A 24,500-nucleotide genomic window follows, 5' to 3' on the forward strand; every position below is an offset into this window, starting at 1 on the left:
TTTCTAGGAAAATACCATGTAAGATAAAATGTATAACAATTATGTAAAGAAATGGCTTGGATTAGATTAATGTCATTCTCTTCAAAAGAGAAATGTAGCATTCCCACTGTGGAGGACAACTTGCCTTTTCTTTCAAAGAAATAGAATTATATACTCAATGCAGCTAAGTCCACTTTAAAGCAGCTGCCCATTATACTTAACCCATAAGCTTAACTCACAGCTTCCCAGAATGTTAAATGTTAACCTTGTTCTTCACTTCATCTAGAGTTAATCAAGAAAGAGTGTGAACTCTGATTCCTACCAATAGAAGGGTGCAGTGTTGCATCAGGGTTAAAACCTGGCGTGGACTTGCTGTTGGGTGTGCTTGCTTACTAGACCTTTGTTGGCTGCACATCCTTCTACAGAAGTAAAACTGTTTGCCTTGCTGACTGACTCCTGAGTCTTATTCATTAATCCAGAGATTTTTCCAATACCACTATGCTGAACTCTTACAGGAATGTGTATTATGTTTTATTGGTGTTCCTTAATGGCATTTTTATCTTAAGTTTTATGGCAAACCATCTTAAAGTAAGGATTTGCAAACCATGAGATACGCTGAAATTTAAGACCTTCTCTATCAATATTTTATTCCATCCATCTGAAATCAAAATAAAAAAATTCAGTGGAAATGAGTTAATTAAAACAAATACTGGTGAAAGATTTATATTTGCTATCCTGCACTATGGGTAGAAATGAATCTCATTTGCCTTAGCATTCTTCCTATCTATCTTAAAATAGGGACTTTTAATCCCCAATTATATACAAAATTTGAGCTAGGAACAGCAAAGGATGCAGAAAATGAATAAGCTGGGTCCCTGGGGGATGGTATATTCATACCATCTCTACTGGGAGAAATAAATACTATATTCAAATTCTCAATTTTGTTATTTGACAGTTTAAAAGATTATGGGACTTTAAAGGAGGAATAGATATACCCAGTAGGTGAAATCAGCAAATGAAGACTAAACTTTGGAAGTGAGATCTGTCTGACAGAATTTCCAGAACAGGGTCTTCTAAGGAAGGGTATAAACAAATGAGGATATATGACAATGGAGAATGACAGTGTTTTGGCAACTTCAAGAAGAGATCCAGTGTCCCTGGAAGGCAAAGGAGTAAGCAAGCGGAGAGCAATGGGTCAGCGTATCCCCTAAACTATCTTTCCTGCCTCTCCTTTGCAAAACACGTATCACTTACTGGCACTTTCCTCTACACTTTCGCCTGTGACCTTTCAAAGCAGCGCCTCTCATACCTCCATGCGCATGGGATTCACCTGGGGTTCCTTTTAAGCCACATCTTCTGATTCAGAGGTCTGGGGTGGGTCTCAGAGTCTGGACCCCGCTTTAGCTTCTCAAGGCTAAAAATGAGGCTCGCAGCCCAGGGCAAACTCGACAGAAACGAAATGCAAGCTCCCGGGCCCACACCAGACCAACTGGAGGAGAAACACTAGGGCAAGGCCTCAGCCGCTTGGGCCAGCAGCTCAAGTTTGGGATGCACTGGTCCAAATTGTGGTTTCCAACACAATGGTTTTACACTACTTTTGAGGCGGAATCTCACCCTCAGAGACTCAGAGCTCCCAGGTGATTCCCAGTCGAATCCGAGAATTCCTGAGAATTAAGTACGTCAACTGCCTTATTTTCCTCCTTGTAGGGGCTGGATAATGACCTTGAGGTCCCCGACTTTGCTTGATTTGGGCATCTTCAGCCGACCCCAGTTTGGTGTTCAAAGACCGCAGCGGCTCCTCGCGAGCATCAGCGGCGCAGCTCTTCATACCGGCATCGCTGACGTGGCGCAAGCGCAGTGTCGGGCCGCGGGGGCTCCGGAGACGGCGCAGGGGCCGCACACGCATGCGCAGACTCACCGTCCCGGAGTAACGGACTCGCGCTCCCCCCCACCGGAAGTGGAGCCGGCAGAAGCGTGGCATCTGCGGGCTGCGGTCGCCAGGTCGCGCTGCCCTGCCTGCGCCATGGCGTCCGCGGAGGCTGGGAACGTGGTGTGGCTGCTGCTGGGCTCGACGGCGCTGTGGTTGTCACTGCTGGGCGCCGGCACGGTGTCGGCATCCAAGGCGGTGACGGCCCATTTGGCAGCGAAGTGGCCGGAGACCCCGCTGCTGTTGGAGGCGAGGTGGGTGGCGGCCCCGCGCGGAGGCCCGGCGGGCGTCCCGGGGCTCAGTCCGGGTACCCGGCGGCGCTCGGAGCATACCTGCCTCCTCCCGCTCCCCTGCCCCGCGCCGCCTCGGTCCCTCTGCGGCTCCCCGGCACCGCCTTCCCGGCTTGCCCACTTCCCACTCTCAACCCAGTACTTCGGCTCCAGTGGGTCTGGGGTGGTCCCAGGAACTTGATTTCATTTCCGTCAGGTAACTTGGGACGCAAAAGTGGGGTCCAGACCTTCAGACCCACTCCATTTACCTTTGATGAATCAGAAGATGTGGCTTAACGGGAACCCCAGGTGAATCCCATGCACTAGAGAAGTGTGAGAGGCGCTGCTTTGAAGCATCGCAAGTGAAACTATACATTTAGAAAACTTCTCAGTCCTGGTTTAATTCATTAATTTATTAGCAGTTACAGACAAGGAAGGGCGGGGGCGGGGGGGGGAGGGCGGAATGGAGTTTAATGCAGGCAGGCTTTCCCTTCTGCGGACCTCACTTAGAGCTCCTAGTTTTGTAATACCATCACTCTGTCATCTCCCAAACTTGCTGTGGGGAAGGCAGCGTCTCACAAATAAGGATTTTCCTATCTCTCTGCCATCGGAATTAGCTCATGAAGTTTCATTTACTCTGCAGGAACAAAACTTGTAGCTACTGAGTTTTGCCCCTTAGTATTCCATTAAACCTAAGCAGAAGTTTCTTTCTTTTAGCCAGCATGGAGTTTTATGCCAACTACTTTTCTCCTTTCAGCAAAGCGGCAGTATGTGGTCCTACAAAGAGACTTCATCACTTCACACTACATTGCATTTATTTCATGCTAAAGTAGTTTTTGTTGAATAAATGATTCTAGTTTAAACTTATTGTGTCTTCTTTGTACCCACAGTTTCTCTCCGGAGCTTGCCTGGATCAGATCTTCCCCCATTTCCAAAACAGTGTAGCAATTTCTTCTTAGATCGCTAGTTGCAATGTCTGAATTGCAGCTTGTCTCAAGAGTCACAGAGTGGAATTCTGGGGAATGCTCCTTAAAGTCCTTTACAATCTGGCCCCAGTGTGATTTACTGACCTCAGTATTTATAGGGGTTGAATGGTGGCCCTCACAAAGATCTGTCCACATTCTAACTCCCAAATCTCTGAATAGCACTGTATTTGGATGAAATTAAGGATCTTTGGTCATCATGAGTTATCTAGACGGGCCCCAAATCCATTGTTACTATAAAAGACAGATGAAGGGCTGAGGATGGTAGTTCAGTGGTAGTGTCTGCTGCTTAGCTTGTGCAAGGCCCTGGGTTCAGTCCCCAGCATCCACTACTAAAAAGAATTACCAGAAACTTTAGCCATGAATGATAATGAAGATGGAGTCAGACAGTGGAGTTATGCAGCTTAAAGCCAAGGAACACCTGACTCCACCAGAACTGGAAGAGGCAGGAAAGTCTTCCCTAGAGCACACAGAGAATGCAGCTCTGTCAATACCTTTAATTCGGACTTGCAGCCCCCAGAATCATGAGAAAATAGATTCTGTTGTTTTAAGCCACTAAGTTTTTGGTAATTTGTTACAATAGCTCCAGGAAACTAATACAAATTTTAGTACCAAAAGGTGGTTGTTGCTGTAACAAATACCTAAAAATGTAGAAGTAGCTGTGGAATTGGGTAGAGGCTATCAGAAATTTGAGAAATGTAGAAAAAGTCTAGCCTTGAGGAGACTGCCAAATAGGGACATTAAGGGTGATTCTGGTGAGGATTTAGAAAGTAGAAGTGTGGTAGAACTAGCTGCTGTCTCTTGAGGAATTCTTGTATAGTCTTGAATAGGATGTTGGCAAAAGTATATAACATGGAAGGCAGCTCGGCAAAGGCTCAGAAGAAAACGAGTGGCATATTATTGGAAAGGGGAAGAAAGGTGACCTTTGATATAGTGGCAGAATACTGGCTAACTTGGTTTCTACAGTTTGTGGAAAACAACTTGAAAGTCATGAACTTGGTAGTTGCCTGAGATTTCTAAGCAAAGTGTTGAAGGTGGCACTGTCTTAGGTTCTCTTTGCTGCATATGGTACAGTTAGAGAGGAAAGAGGTAAATGAGAAAGGGTTGAGGAAAATGGAGCCAACACTTGATGGTTTGAAAGTTTCTCATCTTATCCATATTGTAAAGGTTGCTAAACCTAGGAAACAGTGTGGGAGTGTATGCTCTAGAGAGAAGGCTAAGGTGTGGCTTGACATCCTTTTGCTGAATAGATTAGGCATCTGATTCATGGATCTACTGAACCATTTCAGCTGAAGTGCTACAGAAATGGAAATTTCAGAAGACTTCCAAAAGTATTTAGAGGAGTGTTTTATTGAAGGAATAAGTTTAATAAGTACTTTCTTGAGGTGATCACTCTGAAGAATCATACTTTTACCTGTGGAAGCACAGTACAGGTTGAGCATCCCAAATTGAAAATGCTCCAGAATCCAAAACTCAAAAAATTTTGCTCAAAAATCAAAAAATTTTGAGTGCAGCATAACTCCACAGGTAGAAAATTCATCACCTGGCCTCATGTGACAGGTCACAATCAAAACACAGGTGCACTAAAAATATTGTATAAGATCACCTTCAGGTTAAGTTGTATATAAAATATAAATGAATTTTGTGTTTAGACTTGGGGTTTCATCCCTAATACATCTCATTCTCTATATGCAAATATTTCAAAATCCAGAAAAGTCAGACACAAGTGTGAGTCCAAGCTTTTCACATAAGGGATATTCAACCTGTGTATGAGCATATTTGTAGCTGGTTGGTCAAGCCAACTAAGAATTAAGTGTTGTTCCCTATTTAAGGTTTCGTGCCATCCCTATCCTGTTATAGGTCACATCCTATTTAGTGTTTCCTCTACTTTTAGATTTTCTTTTTTTTCCTTTTAAAAAAAGACATTGAGATGGACACCATTAATAACATTTGTTTAAAGTCACTTGTTACTTTAACTTGCTATCATTGTTATATTTATGAATTAGTTTTTCTTGCCTCCTTTTCCCCTTTAGTGGCGTGTCAGACTCAGAAGAATTAGCTATTCTGCCTGTGTCTTAGATGTTCTCAGCACTTTCCATTTATATTAATATGTTAGTTTAAATTCACCAAGGCCCAAGAGAAGGCTAAGGTGAGAAGCAGCAGGACCTGTGCCATCTGTTTGGCAGCTGTTCTTTTGTAGTTTACTTACCTAAGAATCCTTGCATTTTGTTTTATATAGGACTAAAGAATCTTTCATTTATTTCATTATTTCCAAAAGATTTTAAATGATTCGGGCCATTTTTTCCTTACCACTGGAAAAATGAAAGCTTCTTTGGCTCTAAGTCCAAAGAAATAGTGCAGTATACCAATTTCCTGTTATTTTTACGTTAAAGTCTTTTCTGTTTTAAGAAATAAAGATTGTCTATATAAGTAAGTAGTTAAATAAAAATGATAGATAAAATGGCTTATATAGTGTTTAACCAATTAACAATATATTTTATATTTTATTATTTTTATGTTCTTTATTTTATCATGTGGAAAGTTGAAATCATCCATTTTTTAGTTGTTCCTAGTACAAGGAAAAGCCCAAAGTAATTTCTTCTTTTCTTTCCCACAGTACTGGGGTTTGAACTCAGGGCCTTGCATGTGCTAGGCAGGCGCTCTGTCACTTGAGCCAAGCCCCCAGCCTTTTTGCTTTAGGTATTTTTCAGATGGGGTCTTGTGTTTTTTGCCTGGGCCAGCCTCCAACTGTGATCCTTCTGCTTATACCTTTGCATAGTTGGGATTACAGATATGTACCACCATGCCCAACATGTTTTTTGAAATGGGGTTTTGCTAAGTTTTGCACAAACTGGCCTTAGACCATGATCCTCCTTATCTCTGCCTCCTGAGTAGCTGGGACTACAAGCCTCAAAAGTAATTTCTTATACAGTCTTTTCCAGAAATGATTGTGTGTGCATAGTTGAAATGGTACCTGAGGTAAGAATCATCAATTTGTTTTCATTTTATGTTATAGTAAATGAAAATCAGTAATTTGATGTTAGTTTTTAGAGGTTGTATTTTTGTCACAAAGTGTGACTTAGTTCTAAAGTGTAGTTTATGATACCTAAACCATTTTCATTTCTGTCTATTAACTGGTTACTTTTTTAATAGTGAATTTATGGCAGAAGAAAGTAATGAAAAATTTTGGCAGTTTTTGGAAACTGTACAAGAATTAGCAATTTATAAGCAAAAAGGTAGGTTATATGCAAATTTTAACTTATAAAACTTGTTTTTATGTGCACACATTGGATCTGTTTTTGTTTTCAGTGGTAATGATTAAGTGCGAATGCTTAATTTGATTAGCCAATCTGAGCATGAAATTTGAGAGGATATTTAAATGGAAACCATTCCATGCATCCATTCCTGAAATTAAAGGCTTTAACACTTTCTTACAAGAAAACTCACAGGATTAGCAATGTTTGGATATTGCATTATAATCAAGAAGAAATCCAAATTGTTCTTATGCTTTTGTTACCTACATTGTTTTGAAATACTGTTAATTTTGCATATAGTAAGTAATTTTTATTTTTTAAAGTAGACTATTTTTAGAGCAATTAAAGTTCACAGCAAAAGTGAGCAGAAAGTACAGAAATTCCCCACGTGCTCCCTGTCGTACCCATGCAGAGCCTGTGTCATCACCAGCATCCAGCATCCCCCACTAGAGCACACAGTTTGTACAGTTGAACCAATAATGACACATCGTTACTACCGAAAGACCACAGCTTACCTTAAGGTTCACTCTTGTTTTCCTTTTTTGGTGATACTGGGATTTGAATGCAGGGTCTTGTGCTAGGCAGCCACCCATCCACTTGAGTCTCATCTTCAGCCCTTTTTTGATTTAGTTACTTTTCAGATAGGCCCTCACACTTTTATCCAGGGTGGCCTCTGACCACAATCCTCCTACCTATGCCTCTCACACAGCTGGGATTACAGATATGAACCACCATACCTGGCTTGTTTGTTGAGACAGGATCTCAGTAAATTTTTATCCTGGTTGACCTCCAGTCGCTATCCTCCCAAACTCTGCCTCTGAATTAGCTGAGGCTGCAGGTATATACCACCGTGACCAGCTTAAGGTTTATTCTTGATGTTGTATATTCTCTGTATTTGGAAGTATGTATACTGACATGCATTTTTAGTGCCAGGTTATTCATGCTGTTAAACTCTTAAAAGATTCTTAAATAATTGCCCTCAAAAAGTCAGAAAATGAATATATTTTTATTTCCCTATCTATAAAGTACACTTAGTAAGTCCTGTTATATATTTATATATATATATGAGAATGTGTATATATGTGTGTATATATATGTATATATATGTATATATACATATATATACATATATATATATGCAAACATATCTTCCTCAGAATTAACAAGTGTAAATGTAAGATAAATAGTTTCAGCTGATTCAAGTGTTCATTAGAGTCTGCTCGGTTCTAGCGGGCTTGAAGTTCAGCAATTTTATGATTTAGTAAGATAGATTTAAAAAGAAAGACCAGATATACCTTTCATGTTATCATAAACTAAGATAGTTCCCTTTCAAAAAATTTTTTCCTGTAAAGCACCATTATTTAATAACCATTATTTTAGTGTCATAAGAGATGCTAGGCATTGCTGTAGATGCTGGTGACACAAAGATGAATAAACATGACCTGTGTTCTCAGCCCTTCATAATGTGATGGAGAGAGTAAAACAGTAACCTAACAGTGTTAGGTAGTAAGGGCTTTGACAGGGCCATTCTTAACCTGAGAACACCAGAAAGGCAGGACAGCTGCAATAGTAAGGACCTGTGTTGCACCTGAATGATTGATAGGAATGAGCCTGATGCTGAGGAGGCCTAAGAGTACAAGATGCAGGTGGAATGTGGAGAGGCTTAACCACTTTCTGCTATTCTGAATTCCCCTTAAAATGCAAATTGGACCTGTACCACATCCTGTATTACAGCACCAAAACATTGTGGTATATTGGTCTGAAATTCTGGAATCTTCCAAATAGATTTTGATGGCAAGAATATCTTCACTTGATCTTGTGTTGGTTGCTTGAAAATCAATGAAGTATCCAAAATAGTGTTAATAATAGAATAAAGATGTTGATTTCTCTAAACTTAAAATATGACTCTGTGGCACTATGTTAGGCTTATAGTGAGGGATGTGCCAATGTGTTAGATGTGCAATGATGCTGACATCCTTCTTTTTCTTTCTGTAGAATCAGATTATTCTTACTATAACTTAATCCTGAAGAAAGCTGGACAGTTTTTAGACAACTTACACATTAACCTCTTAAAGTTTGCTTTCTCTGTAAGAGCATACTCACCAACCATTCAGATGTTTCAACAGGTATGTAAAAACCACAGAGGTATGTTACCATATATAGAGAGTTGTTGACTGTTCAAAATGTCCTATAAGCCTGTAATACTGCTATAGCCTGTTGATCATATTAACATTGCTGTCACTGATTACAGTTGAATATATAAATAATGTTATAGGTATTGGGATAAGGGGAGTATGAAGACATGTTACTACTGAAGTGACCTACAATAACAGTTTCAATAGACTTTTTCAATACCTTGGAACCATGTATTTCCTAGGATAAAGTTGATTTTATTAACATTTCTTCAATTCTGCCTACAGATAGGTTTTTTTTTACCTAATTAACCACTAGCTTAATCATAGTTGATGAGTTATTTTAGTCAATGTAGTGTGTGCATGCTTTATCATGCTGCAGTTACCAACAACTGTAGCTAAATATCATCCTTGAAATCTTAGATCGCTGCTGCTGAGCCACCACCAGATGGCTGTGATGCGTTTGTGGTGATCCATAAGAAGCACACCTGTAAAATTAATGAGATGAGAAAGCTGCTGAAGAAGGCTGCTTCAAGGTAAAGTGATAACGCCCAACAGTGAAAAAAGTAGTTTGTAAAGAGAGGAGAGAATTGAAATAGTAGAAATTTTAATACTCTAAGAAATTGAAAAGGTTAATATATTTCAGTATTTGTCACGATTGGCTTTTGATTTTAGAGTATAAGTTTTACAAAAGTACCATGAAATATGTGAGGTGTGTATGTTTACATAAACAAATCATTTTTAAAAATAAGCATGAAAAACTGAATTTGTTTGGACTTTATTTCTTTAAATATAAACAGATGCCTAAGAATAACAAAATTAATAATAAAATGATAACAGTGGAGTTGCTTTTTCTTACAATGTATTACTCAAAACTTTAAAAAAACTTTTTGCAAGTATTTTAAAAAATGGCAAATCAGACAAATTATTAAATCATCATTTGTATAAAGTAATGCTTACATGGGTATGTTTTATTTCTGATTGTTTATACTTTAAAAACTAATAAAGTTTTTTTAATTTTAAAACAAATCTATATATATAAAGAGTAATGTTAGGAACTGATGCTAATACTTCTTTTATTTGTTGAAAACTTTTTCTGATACTTTTATACTTTATATTCATTTTCATCCACAGAAGGCATATTCGTATGTAGCCAGTTTTTTTTCCTGTGTATATTTTACCCTTAGTTTTCCCAAACCCAGTTGAGAGATTTTATTAATATTTTCCAATACTTTTTTATTTTATACTGTACTTTTAATCTATCTGTAATTTATTTTCATCAAAATGTAAGGCTCCAACTAGATTTTTTCCCTAAAATAATCAATTATTGTATTCATTATATTTGTAATAGTCTATTTCATTGCTGTTCATTCTGCTTCCTTATGTATTTCTTTTAGCATTTATTGCTTTACAGTATATTCTAATATCTGGCAGGGGATTTTCATCTTTATTGCTGCCTTTCTTTCATTGCTCTTCATTGCTGCTTTTCTCTCTTTCAAAATTTCTTAGCACTTAATATATGTTGATACTTTAACAGTAGATACCGCCTTCACTAAAGCCCTACCAGAGGTTAATTGGAATAATGTTAAACCTATTGGTTAATTTAGGAAGAGTTTAAATATGTAGTGTATTGAAAAATTAAAAAAAAAATTCTTCTTTAAAACCTAAAAAAAAGCATTTAGTGTATTAAATCTGTGTGTGTGTGTGTGTGTGTGTGTGTGTGCTGGGGATTGAACTCAGGCCCTTACACTTGTTAGCAGTAGCTCTGCTATCACTTGAGCTACATCCCAGTCCTTTTGCTTTAGTTTGCTTTTCATATAGTGTCTGTAGATAACTCTGCCTGGGCTAGCTTGAAACCAGGCTGGGACCACAGGCATGTGTCAATAGCTCAGCTTTGAATCTTTAATGAGATAATGTAGTATGTCTCTCCCTTTATACCATCTTTTAAAACTTGAAAAAACTAATTTTTTTATCTATTGAGATAAATACAAAGGTTTTTTCCTTTGGGCATAATAATGTATTATGAAAAGTGCTATACCTTTGCATTTCCAAGGTAAACTACTCATTAGTTACAGTATGGGATTATTTTAAATTCTTTTGAAATTAAGTTCAATTTTGTTTTCATGCTTCTGTTTTACTAAAGGAGATTAGTTATACATTTCTTTAGGTTATTTTACATCTTTAATTTTTATCAGTCTTTCTCTGTATAGTAAATTAAGCAACCACATTATTCATATTCTGGGCAAGTTGATATAGCATAGAATTTATCTCTTCCTGTTAATAGACTTATTGTAAAATTGTTACAACTAGTGTATTTTTTTCTTACTGCATTTTTTTAAAGAAAATGTTGGTGTCATTAAAAATTCATCATCAAGGCTGAGCTTGGTGGCCTCTAATCCCAGCTCCTCAGGAGGTAGTGATCAGGTGGATTGTAGTTGAGGGCTAGCCTGGGCAAAATGTTAGTGAAACCCCATCTCAACCAATAAACTGGGCATGGTGGTGCATGCTGTGAGACCTAGGACGATCATAGTCTGAGGCTGGCCCAGAGTAAAGACCCTACCTGAAAAATCCCTAAATCAAAAAGGGCTGGAAGCGTGGCTTAAGTGGCAGAGTTCCTGTCAAGCAAGCCTGAGGCCCCAAGTTCGAACCCCAGAACCACCAAAAAAAATTACTGACAACCAAAAGCTGATGTAGAAACTCCATTTATTGGTCAAAACTCATAGCAGTCTTCCTCTCCCTGACCAGTCCTCGACCCTTTGATGAAACTTTCTGTGTTACACTGGCTCTCAGACTGTAGCCAATGCCCTACTTATCTGATCTGTCTCTTGGAATATAAGCTGACAGATTAAAGATACCACTCCTTGGGGCTGCACACCATGAAAATAAATTGCAGCATCTACTCCAGTAGCTTAGGTTACTCCTGTGGATGCAGAGAGTCCAGGTTCATTTTCTGGTAAGTCTGAATATAGGCATGCTCCTTCTCATGCCCACACAAACTAGTGTTGCTGCTTCCTAACTATATTGTAGACAGGCAGCATAAGAAAGGACATTGCATTTCTGATGTAAAAGCTACCACAGCATAACTTTTTTGTGACTTCTGCAGAGAGATGGGTTTATTTGTTGTATGATGAAAGAGACCATATTGTATGTGACCCCACCTACTTCTGGTAAACCACCTGTGTCAGACCTTTAACTCTGTTCTCACTGCTGCCATTGGTGCCTCATCACTGTTTATGCTTTTTTAGTTTATAATTTCACTAAGTCTGGTCAGCTAACTGGCCATGCCACTGTGGCCATAGGAACTAAACTGTGACATTTATGGCTTTCCAGATCATCTACAATCTAACAAGTATGCACCTGATACCACTTAAGACCACAAACTTAGGTCAATGGTCAAAATATTCAGTGACTGTTCCATATTTTGTGCCATTTACCTTCATCCCATCTTAGAGCACTGGAATGTCCTTCTAAAGGTAAATTAAAGATTAGACTCTCTCTCTTTCATCTCCTCCTGGTTCATGTACTTTAGTAGGGCAGCTTGATCTCTGAATGTTACCATCTTCAGATTTCATCTCTTGGCTGCCTATGAAATGATCAGAATGAAAGAGGCAGGAGGTTATATAGGTCTACTTTGAAAATTCAGGATTTTATCCTGTCTATGGCAGGACATTGTGCATCTTCCCTTCCCCAAATAGCAACCTCAGATTGACCTGATTGGTATATTACTATTGCATTCATTAATCGCCCAGCCAAAAGGGGTTTTAAGAAATTCAAACTTTAATTTTGGTCCAGCCCTCTGGATTGTTTTGATGAGGGAGAGAACATGTGACTTTTGGCCTTCTGAGCCTGACCAACTTCACTTAAGATATTGTTTTCCAGTTCTATCCATTTACATGTGAATGACAAAATTTCACTCTTGTGGCTGAGTAAAATTCCACTGTGTATAAATACATTTTCTTAATCCATTGGTCAGTAGTGGGGCGTCTTGACTGTCCATAACTTGGCTATTATGAATAGTGCTGCAGTAAACATGGGTGTGCAGGTGCCTTTGTAGTAACCTGACTCACATTTTTTCTGATAGATGCTTAGGAATGGTACTGCTGGATCATATGGCAGATCTATTTTTAATTTTTTAAGGAGCCTCCATATTGTTTCCCATAGTGGTTGTACTAGCTTACATTCCCACCATCAGTGTGTGAGGGTTCCTTTTTCCTTGCATCCTCACCAACATTTGTTGTTGGTGTTTTTGATGGTAGCCATTCTGTCAGCGGTGAGGTAGAATATTAACATGGTTTTGATTTGCATTTCCTTTATGGCAGGGATGAAGAGCATTTTTTCGTGTCCACTGATCATTAAACAATATGTTGTTCAGCCTCCAATTGTTTGTGTATTTTCTACCACTTCTTTTATTGTTGAGTTCAACTTTTATTGCATTGTGACCAGATAATATGCACAGGATTATTTCAGTTTTCTTATATTTGTTAAGACTTGCTTTGTGCCCTAAGATACGGTCTATTTTGGAGAAACTTCCATGGGCTGCTTAGAATTATGCTATATATTGTGCTGCTGCAGGATGCAATACTCTGTAGACATCTGTCAGTTCCATCAGATCTGTGGTGTCATTTGGTTCTAGGATTTCTTTGTTGGTTTTTTTTTGGTCTGGATGACCTATCTATTGGTGACAGAGGGGTATTAAAGTCTCCCACTACCACTGTGTTGGGGTCTGTATGTGATTTTTAAGTCCTTTAGTGTGTGTTTAATGAGGTTGGGTGCACTGACATTGGGTACTTATAAGTTGAAAATTGTTATTTCTTCTTGATGTATTGCTCCTTTTATTAGTATGAAGTTACCTTCTTTGTCTCTTTTGACTAATGTAAGTTTGAAGTTCACTTTATCTGATATAAGTATTGCTATTCCTGTCTGTTTTGGGGGGTAATTAGCTTGGTAAATGTTCTTCTAGCCTTTCATCCTAAGTCAGTGTTTGTTTATATCAATAAGGTGGGTCTCTGGTAAACAACAGATTGTCAGATTTTCCTTTTTAATCCAGTTTGTCAAATGGTATCTTTTGATGGGGGAGTTTACATCAACATTCAGTGTTAACATTGAGAGGATTCAGTGTTAACATTGAGAGGTATATAGTGATGCCTGCCATTTAGTTGTTTTTGTTGTTTAAGGATTTGAATGTGTGGGACTGATTCAACACTTTCTGATTACTTGTCTGTTCTTCTCATGAGGTTTAATACTGCCCGGTCTTTCATAGTTACGTTTGTTTTCATGTTCTGTGTGTAGGATTCCTTGCAGAATCTTCTGTGGTGGTGGCTTGACAGTCATATATTGTTTTAGTTTCTGTTTATCATGGAAGAATTTTATTCCTCCATCAATTTTGAATGATAGTTTTGCTGGGTAATCATAGGTCTGAAATTGTTTTCTTTCAGTGCTTGAAATACTTCACTCAATGCCCTTCTTGTTTAAGGTTTATGTTGAGAAATCTGCGATTATTTTCATGGGTTTACCTTTATGTGTGATTTTTTTTCTCTCTCTTACAACCTTCAGCATTCTTTCTGTGTTCTCTGTTAGTAGTTTTAACAATAATAAGCCATGGAGAGGCTCTATTTTGGTCAAAGCTGCTTGGTGTCCTGGAGGCTTCCTGTATCTGAATAGGCAACTCTTTCTCAATATTTGGGGATTGTATGCTATTGTTTTATTGATTATATTACCTATCCCTTTGCCTGGCACCTCTTCTCCTTCTTTGATACCCATGATTCTCAGGTTTGGTCTTTTGATGGAATTGCTGTGTTCTTGCATATTCCTTTTCACAGCTCTTGAGTCTTTGTCTAAGAGTTCTTCTGGTTTTTTCTTTAATAGCTGTTTTGTCTTTGAGCCCTGAGATTCTGTCTTCTACTTATTGTCTACAGGAGTGTCTTTCCTCTGTAGTTTTTATTTTATTTAAGGAATTTTTATTTTCAGGATTTCTGTTTGATTCTTTTTTCTGAGGTTTTCTATATCTTTATTCAACTCCTTTTTCATATATTGTGCTGGCTTACTTATTTCATATATCTTTTTTTTTGGTCTCCTTTGTTTCACTTTGGTGTTTGTTGAAGTCCTCTATGAGTTCATTTAGTTGTTGCAGTGTCTTCTCAAGTTTCTTATTCGTGGTGTCTTGATATTCTTTGAATTCATCCTGTACATTCTGTTTAACCATCTCTTGTTGCTTCTCCATGAATATCTCAACATGCTCATTCATGATTTCCTCTTTGAGAAACTTTTTATGGGCCTTACTGAGCTCATTGGTGATATTTATCAACATTATGTTGGGATCAGGAGCTGGATATTCATTTCCTTTCATTTCCCACTAAATCCTCTGTTGAATTGTAGGTATTTTGAGGGGTAGAATTTCCTTACGTCCTCTTCTCCCCTTCTGTTTTGTGCTGTGCACCTATGTTATTGATTGGCTGTTTGGGGGTTTTAGTCACCTGTTATCTTTCCCTTGACTTAATTAGTGTGTTGTGACTGGCTTAGTTGTTAGCTAGGTTGATGTGCTGTTTCAGTCCCTGACCTTGAAGTATAATTTAGTAATAACAAATTCATAAGCTCAATTCCAGACTAGTCATCTGCCTGTTATATAAATAAACCTTTGGTGATAATATCTATAAGCAGTGGCAGTTGGGGGGTGGGTAATGGTTGTTGGATAGATACTTGAGTAATTTGAAAAGGTGGTGCTAAAAGAGGGGGAATGAGATGAGGAGGGCAAGATATGTGGGGGGTATAGGGTTTTAGGGCTCTTATGTGTGTTGGGGTGTAGTTCGGTTGTAGTGGAAGGTACTTGTGTCAGGGATTGCAGAGGGACAAGGGTGTGTAGGGTTGGTACAATAGATTAAGCGGTGGGTGGTAAGTGTGGAAGACAGGGTTAGTAGGGTGACAGGGAGGGGAAAACAAGGAGGGGGAGGTGAAGTCAGAGATAGAATGGATGAAAAGGGTCAGAAAAAATAGTTTAGGGGTAGAACAGTACATTGTAGCACAAGAGGAGAGAAAGTGAAGAGAGTGAGAATAGAGATAAGAAAATAGCAGTAATAAAATTTTAAATGCTAAATAAAAAAGGGGAAAGACTTAGAAAAAATAAAATAAAATAAAAAATAGGAATAAAAATGAGAAAATGAAATAGAGTCAAAAAATATAAAAGAACAACAACAAAAAAGATAAAATCATTTCAGCAAAAGTTTGGACTTACTCCTTTGGCATCAAATCCAGGTACTGGCACTTATGACTGGGGGTTTCTCAATGTCTCTGTCTCTTTTCAAGGTTGATATTCTGGGCTGTGTAGGGAAGGGTGCTGCCCTTCTTGTCTGACTGCTTAGGGGGAAGTTGGCGGGGTGGTTTTTTTTAGTCCTGTTTTTCATGGTCTGATGGGCCATCTGGTGCAGGCTGGAGCTCTGAAGTGGTCTCACGAGAAGGATGGCTTGTGAGCAGTAGTTAGTTCCTTCTGCCACAGAGAAGTTTGTGGTTAAGATCTGTGATTGCTTTCTACCAGATTGCGCAAGGTAGTTAGATATGTTGCTGTTTTCACAGGCAGCGGGTGAGTCACTCCACAGCCACAACTGTGGCAGGTCAGCTCCTCTATCAACAATGAGAGGCAGCTTAGTTTTGTGTGCCACCCACAGTCCCATGAGATTAGCTCAGTAATCTGCATGCCCCTGCTCTGGGAATTTGGCTCCTCATCCCACCCCTGCTCTCTCCAAGGTTGGTTTAGCAGTACACTCACTGACAGTGGTAAATTATATTCACTGTCTATGTTTTGTTGGTGGGGGGGGTGTGATCTGCCCACCAGCTGTGCTGGATTATGTTCCAGGAGGGTGTGCTGTGTGCTGCATTGACCTGTTGGGTTTGCAGGTTCCCACAAGCACATTTAGCTCCAGGCTGGTAGGTGGCATTTCCCAAAGCAGAAGTTCAATGGGACTGGGTCCAGGCTGGTGGGGCATATGTAGGCTTTCCATGGGTTAGGGGTCCAGTACATCACAGGGTTCAGTTCTATTTGGTCCTCTTTCCTTTGTCTTCTTCTTTTTGCAAACAAACAAAAAACCCCCCAAAATGGCCAGAGGCTTTTCCCAAGACAGGCACACCCTACTAGCTATGCCAAGCTGGGATTTCCCCAGCTATTAGGTGCTATTAAAAGCTGTTTCAAGGGTCAGTCCTTGAATTTTATGTGCATCCTATGTGTTAGCAGTTATTTAGTTAGCTAAAAAGAATCAGAATTACCCAAATACAGAGAAGCATCCAAGATGGCAACTATGGTGCAGAAGCAGGCAGAATGAGCTCCGTAAATCAGAAATCTTGCTGAGATGCTGGAGCCACTCTTGGCAGAAATAAAGCACCAAAAAGGATGCTACCCTGAACTCATAGCCCATACAAAACTTCTCCATGTCACATTACACTAAGAAAACAGGAGGAGGAGGACTCCTGTGCCGTCAGACACTGGCTCCAAACCTGCTTGAGAGACATTTGGCAGATCACAGGTGAGCACCAAGACTCACTTGGTATTCCCCGGGCCACCCCTGTGATAAACCAGCATAGCCCCCTGGGCAGACTGACCCCCCCCCCGCCCCGCAAAAAAACTTAAACTGAATAAACAAGAAACTGAAAACTAACACACAGCAGAAGGACCGGGGTGCTGTGAGTGCACTGGAGAAGGGGGAAGGGGCAAGGAGCTGACCTCTGCGTGAACTTTCAGTAAACAAATGCCTGGAAAGGCAGAAGGGCTGACAGTGAGCGGGCAGGTGATAAGCCATTGCCTGAAATAGAGCAGGTAGCGGTCCACAAAGCTCATCTCCTGAGCCAGTGAGCAACATCCAAAGTCAAATGACACTGCAAAGTTGAAAAACAATCAACAAACCATCACAACATGCTGATAGCAAGGGTGGGGGAGGGGCTGCTGGATCACTGACCTTGCCCCAGAGAAAGGGGGTGAGGCAAAGAAACAAGCCCCCAGTAAACCAACACAGAAAAAAACCCAACTCCAAAGCAGGATGGCTGGTGGGCTACAGAGCTGATCTCCAGAACCTGAGGACAAGTCACACCTCACTGGGGGAGGAGCTGACTAAGCAGCTGCTGCTGAAAAACAGGGGAAAAAAATGGCAATTTTCCCCAACCACCTGGCAAGACTAAGACAAAGCCTCTGCTTAAATACCAATACCAAGACTGGATGCTGAAGTAGTAGCATCAAAACTACTAAGACTGAAATTCTATTGTTTCTGAACCTAGACTCTGTTTGTAGATTTGTTTTGTTGCTTGTTTGTGTTTGCTCATCTCTCCCTGTTGATTTCTTTGTTTTTTGTTAGTTTTACTATTGTGAGTTAGTTAATATTAGTTAAATTACACCCAGACCAGGGACAGAAATAGCATACATACACTAAGCTAAAAATTCAGTACACCCACAAAACAAAATTTAACCAAGGGAAAGAAAACAAGTGACTGAAACCACCAATAGTCTATCAAGAACATAGTTGCACAGTACCAAGTGGAGCGATGGGAAGACTGAAAAGGGATGAAAAAATTCTCACCCCCAAAATAAATTAATACAGGATTCAGAGGGAAATGAAGAAAATGGATACCCAGTTCTGGACTCCAACAAAACAAAGATAAACAATGCCAAGGGAACCAACAATGACCACAAGAACAGCCTCAAAGAAGAAATCCTGCAAGTGATCACTGAGAATTTCATAGCAATGTTACTAGACATGATAAGCCAAAACCTACAAGAGGCACTCAAGAAATTCTAAGACACCAAAAATAAAAAATACAAGAAGACAGAAATAAATAAATGAACTCATAGGAGCCCTAAATAAATACCAAGTGAAACAGAGCACACTAAAAATAGAGAGATAAATGAATTAAAGTTGAAAATTGACAATATTAAAGAAGAAGTGACCCATGATATGGAAAACCTAAATAAAAAGAATGAAACAGAAATACAAAACAAAATGGAAGGCCACTCCAGCAGACTAGAACAAGTAGAAGACAGAATCTCAGAACTTGAAGATGAAATGGAAATTAAAGGAAAAACTGAAGAGCTATTAGTCAAACAACTCAAGACTTGTGAAAGGAATATGCAAGAACTCACCAACTCCATCAAAAGACCAAATGTGAGAATCATGGGCATTGAAGGAGAAGAGGAGCAAACAAAAGGAATTCGTAATATATTCCACAAAATAACAGAAAATTTCCCAAATCTAGAGAAAACTATGCCCATTTAGGTACAGGAAACCTCCAGGACACCAAACAGACTTGACCAAAATAGAACTACACTATGAAATACTATCATTAAAACAACAAGCACAGAGAATAAAGAAGGAATATTGAAGGCTGTAAGAAAAAAACAAGATACAAAGGTAAACCCATCAAAATCATAGATTTCTCAACGGAAACCTTAAAAGCAAGAAGAGCATGGAGTGAGGTCTTCCAGGCACTGAATGAAAATAACTTCAACCCTAGGATATGCTACCCAGCAAAACTATCATTCAAAATAGATGGAGCAATAAAAATCTTCCACAATAAGCAGAAACTAAAACAAAATATGACCACCAAGCCACCACTACAAAAGATTTTTCAAGGAATTCTGTACACAGAAAATGAAAGGAAACAAAACCATGAGAGGACAGGCAGTATCAAACCACAGGAGAAGAAAAGGCAAGAAAGTAGAGAGTAACATTGATTCAGCTGCACATAATCAAACCCTTAAACAATAAAATCAACTAAATGACAGGAATCACCACCTATCAATACTAACACTGAATGTTAACAGACCTAACTACCCCATCAAAAGACACCATTTGGCAAACGGGATTAAAAAAGGAAGATCCAACAATCTTGCCTACAGGAGACCCATCATTGACTGAAACAAGCACTGGCTTAGGGTGAAAGGCTGGAAGAAGGTTTACGAAGCCAGTGGCCCCTGAAAACAGGCAGGGGAAGCAATACTTACCTTGGACAAAGTAGACTTCAAACTTACATTGATCAAATGAGATAAAGAAGGACATTCCATACTAATGAAAGGGGAAATACACCAAAAGGACATAACAGTTGTCAACTTATATGCAACAATGTCAGTGCACCCAGTTTCATCAAACATACTCTGAAGGACCTAAAAGCATATAAAGAGGCCAACTCAGTGGTAGTGGGAGACTTTAATACCCCCCATCACCAATAGATAGGTCATTCAAACAAAAAAATCAATAAAGAAATTCTAGAACTAAATCACAACATAGATCGAATGGACCTAGTTGATATCTACAGAATATTTCATCGAACTTTGGCACAAAATACATTCTCAGCAGTCCATGGGACCTTCTCCAAAACTGATCACATCTTAGGGCACAAAGCAAGCCTCAGTTAATATAAGAAGATAGAAATAATCTCATGCATTCTATCTGATCACAGTGCATTGAAACTGGAAATCAACAACAAAAACAACAGTAGAAAACATTCAAACAAGCGGAAGCTGAACAACATATTGCTTAATGACCTCTGGATCATTGATGAAATAAAAGTGGAAATTAAAACGTTCCTGGAAGTTAATGAAAATGAAAACACAACCTATCAGAACCTATGGGACACAGCAAAGGCAGTTCTAAGAGGAAAATTTATAGCCATTAGTGCATATATTAAAAGGACAGAAAGATCTCAAATCAATAACCTAATGCTAAATCTCAAACTCCTAGAAAAACAAGTACAAGCAAATCCCAAAACAAGCAGAAAGAGAGAAATAATAAAAATAAGGGCCAAATTAATGAAATAGAAACAAAAAAAAAAAATACAAAGAATCCACGAAGCAAAAAGCTGGTTCTTTGAAAAAATAAACAAGATTGACAGACCTCTGGCAAACCTGACTAAAATGAGGAGAGAAAAAAACCAAATCAGTAAATCAGAAATGCAAAAGGGGAGATAAACAGCAAACACTGTGAAAATCCAGGAAATCATCAGAGACTACTTTGAGAACCTATATTCTAATAAATTTGAAAATCTAGAAGAAATGGACAAATTTCTAGATTCTTATGACCATCCAAAATTGAACCAAGAGGATATCAATCACCTGACTAGATCTATAACACAAAATGAAATTGAAGCAGCAATTAAGAGTCTCCCAAAAGAGAAAAGTCCAGGACCTGATGGATTCTCTGCTGAATTCTATCAGACCTTTAAAGAAGAACTAATACCAACTCTCCTTAAACTTTTCCATGAAATACAAAGGGAAGGAACACTGCCTAACATATTTTATGAAGCCAGTATTACACTTATCCCAAAACCAGGCAAAGACACCTCCAAAAAGGAGAACTATAGGCCAATCTCCTTAATGAACATTGATGCAAAAATCCTCAACAAAATAATGGCAAACCGAATTCAGCAACACATCAAAAAGATTATTCACCACGACCAAGTAGGCTTCATCCCAGGGATGCAGGGGTGGTTCAACATACGAAAATCAATAAACGTAATAAACCACATTAACAGAAGCAAAGACAAAAACCACTTGATCATCTCAATAGATGCAGAAAAAGCCTTTGATAAGATCCAACATCATATCATGATAAAAGCTCTAAGAAAACTAGGAATAGTAGGAAAGTTCCTCAACATTATAAAAGCTATATATGACAAACCTACAGCCAGCATTATACTTAATGGAGAAAAACTGAAATCATTCCCTCTAAAATCAGGAACCAGACAAGGATGCCCACTATCTCCACTCCTATTCAACATAGTACTGGAATTCCTAGCCAGAGCAATTAGGCAAGAAGAAGGAATAAAAGGAATACAAATAGGTAAAGAAACTGTCAAAATATCCCTATTTGCAGACGACATGATCCTATACCTTAAAGACCCAAACAACTCTACTCAGAAGCTTCTAGACATCACCAATAGCTATAGCTATAAGCTATAAGGTAGCAGGATATAAAATCAACATAGAAAAATCATTAGCATTTCTATACACTAACAATGAGCAAACGGAAAAAGAATGTATGAAAACAATTCCATTTACAATAGCCTCAAACAAAGTCAAATACCTAGGTGTAAACCTAACAAAAGATGTGAAAGACCTCTACAAGGAAAACTATACACTTCTGAAGAAAGAGATTGAGGAAGACTATAGAAAGTGGAGAGATCTCCCATGCTCATGGATTGGTAGAATCAACATAGTAAAAATGTCGATACTCCCCAAAGTAATCTACATGTTTAATGCAATTCTCATCAAAATTCCAATGACATTCATTAAAGAGATTGAAAAATCTACTGTGAAATTTATATGGAAACACAAGAGGCCACGAATAGCCAAGGCAATACTCAGTCAAAAGAACAATGCAGGAGGTATCACAATACCTGACTTCAAACTATATTACAAAGCAATAACAATAAAAACAGCATGGTACTGGCACAAAAACAGACATGAAGACCAGTGGAACAGAATAGAAGACCCAGATATGAAGCCACACAACTATAAGCAACTTATCTTTGACAAAGGCGCTAAAAATATACGATCGTATATCTTAAAGACCCAAAAAATACTCTACCCAAAAACTCCTAGACACCATAAACAGTTAGAGCAAGGTGGCAGGATACAAAATCAACTTAAAAAAATCATTAGCTTTTCTACACACCAACAATGAAGAAACTGAGGAGGAATATATGGAAACAATTCCATTGACAATAGCCTCAAAAAAATCAAATACTTAGGCATAAACTTAACAAAGGATGTGAATGACTTCTACAAGGAAAACTGCAAACCCCTAAAGAAAGATCGAGGAAGGCTACAGAAGGTGGAAAGATCTCCCATGCTCATGGATCGGTAGAATCAACATAGTAAAAATGGCTATACTACAAATAGCAATCTACATGTTTAATGCAATTCCCATCAAAATCCCAATGACATTCATCACAGAGATTGAAAAATCTACACTAAACTTCATTTGGAAACACAAAAGACTGTGAATAGCCAAGGCAGTACTCAGCAAAAAGACCAATGCTGGAGGCATCACAAAACCCCACTTTAAACTATATTACAAAGCAATAGCAAGAAAAACAGCATGGTACTGGCACAAAAACAGACATGAAGATCAGTGGAACAGAATAGAGGACCCAGATACGAATCCATGCAGCTATGCCCACCTTATTTTTGACAAAGATTCCAAAAACATACAATAGGGGAAAGATAGCCTCTTCAACAAATGTTGCTGGGAAAAGTGGTTATCCACCTGCAAAAAACTAAAACTAGATCCATGTTTATCACCCTGTACTAGTATCAACTCAAAATGGATCAAGGACCTTAATATCAGACCCGAAACTCTGAAGTTAATACAGGAAAGAGCAGCGAATACTCTTGAACTAATAGGTATAGGCAAGGATGTCCTCAGTTGAACCCCAGCAGCTCAGCAACTAAGAGAAAGGATGGACAAATGGGACATACGAATTAAAAAGCTTTTGCAGAACAAAAGAAATAGTCTGTAAACTAAAGAGACCACACACAGAGTGTGAGAATATATTTGCCAGCTATACACCAGAGAAAGGACTAATAACCAGAATATACAGGAAACTCAAAAAACTAAACTCTTCCCCCAAAAAGAAATGGGCAACTGAACTAAACAGAACTTTCTCAGAAGAAATTCAGATGGCAAAAAAACACATGAAAAAATGCTCATTGTCTCTGGCCAAAAAGGAAGTGCAAATCAAAACCACATTAAGATTCTACATCGCCCCTGTTAGAATAGCTATCATCAAAAACACCACCAACAACAGGTGTTGGTAAGGATGTGGGGAGAAAGGAACCCTCTTACACTGCTGGTGGGAATGCAAGCTGTTATAACCACTCTGGAAAAAAATTTGGAGACTTCTTAAAAATCTAAACATAGACCTGCCATATGATCCACAATCCTACTCCTTGGGATATACCCAAAGGAATGTAACTCACGTTATTCCAGAGGCACCTATACACCCATGTTTATTGCATCGCTATTCACAATAGCCAAGTTATGGAAACAGCCAAGATGCCCCGCTACTGACAAATGGATCAAGAAATGTATTTATAGACAATGGAATTTTACTCAGCCATGAAGAAGAATGAAATCTTACCATTTGTAAGTAAATGTATGATACTGGAGAACATCATCCTGAGTGAGGTTAGCTAGGCTCAAAAGGCCAAAAATTTTGTGTTCTCCCTCATATTCGGACTTCAGATCCAGGGCAAATGCAGCAGTGTTGTTGGACTTGGGTCACATGCTAACGAGAGAGCACATACAGGAGGAATAGGGATATGTGTGATGTGCCCACTGCAGAGGAGCTAATACAGTAACCTTAAAATGGCAGAGGTCGATTTGGGAAGGTGACCGGGAAGTACTGAAGCGGTCTGGTAGAGATGAATCAATTCAGGTTGTAATATACTTGTGCATGGAAGCAGTGCTAGGAATTTCTGTATAGCTGTCCTTTTCTCAACTAGGAAAAACGCTTTGTCTTTCTTACTATTGCTTATGTCTTCTCTTCAAGAAAATTGGAGAAAAGGGCAGAACAGGTTCTGCCTGGAAGTGAGGGGGATAGGGTGGAGAGGGAGGGGGAGGGGGTTGGTGGGCAGTGGGGAGAAATGGCCCAAATAATGTATGCACATATGAATAAGTGAATTTTTTAAAAAGATACTGTTTGGATAGTTCTAAGGAGAAAAAAAAAAAAAAGAATAACCCAAATGCAGCTACCAGGACTCCAGGTGGTTTCTGAAATCATGGAGCTCAGGAATTCTGATTGCCTCTTCCGTCCGCTATCTTATATCCCCATAACTAAATGGAGAAAAAAAAGTTTTTAAAGAAATGATTGATGGCATTATTAGTTTTACTTTTGATTTCTAGCCTGTTTTCCTTTTGCATTTAATTTGTATATTTTCTTTTATCTTTGAGCTAAACATTTTGGTTGTCTTAATTTCCTGAAAC

The 24,500-nt window shown here is 38.8% G+C and overlaps 1 protein-coding gene across 4 annotated transcripts in view; it reads left to right on the top strand.

The window, feature by feature from the left end:
* Positions 1-1,912: 1,912 nt before the first annotated feature.
* Positions 1,913-24,500, top strand: part of Uggt2 (UDP-glucose glycoprotein glucosyltransferase 2) — a 178,074-nt gene continuing 155,486 nt past the window's right edge. For 2 of the 4 annotated variants that reach the window (XM_074043116.1, XM_074043117.1), the window contains exons 1-4: positions 1,913-2,160; positions 6,312-6,394; positions 8,408-8,538; positions 8,968-9,080. In XM_074043116.1, coding sequence (XP_073899217.1) covers positions 2,003-2,160; positions 6,312-6,394; positions 8,408-8,538; positions 8,968-9,080 — 485 coding nt within the window. In that variant the 5' untranslated portion in view covers positions 1,913-2,002. Of the gene's footprint in view, positions 2,161-2,392; positions 2,485-6,311; positions 6,395-8,407; positions 8,539-8,967; positions 9,081-24,500 lie in introns of those variants that run through there. The other 2 variants (XM_074043118.1, XM_074043119.1) reach the window with 2 other exon arrangements.

The sequence above is a fragment of the Castor canadensis genome, chromosome 10 (assembly GCF_047511655.1).
Source record: "Castor canadensis chromosome 10, mCasCan1.hap1v2, whole genome shotgun sequence".
NCBI classification, from domain to species: Eukaryota; Metazoa; Chordata; class Mammalia; order Rodentia; family Castoridae; genus Castor; species Castor canadensis.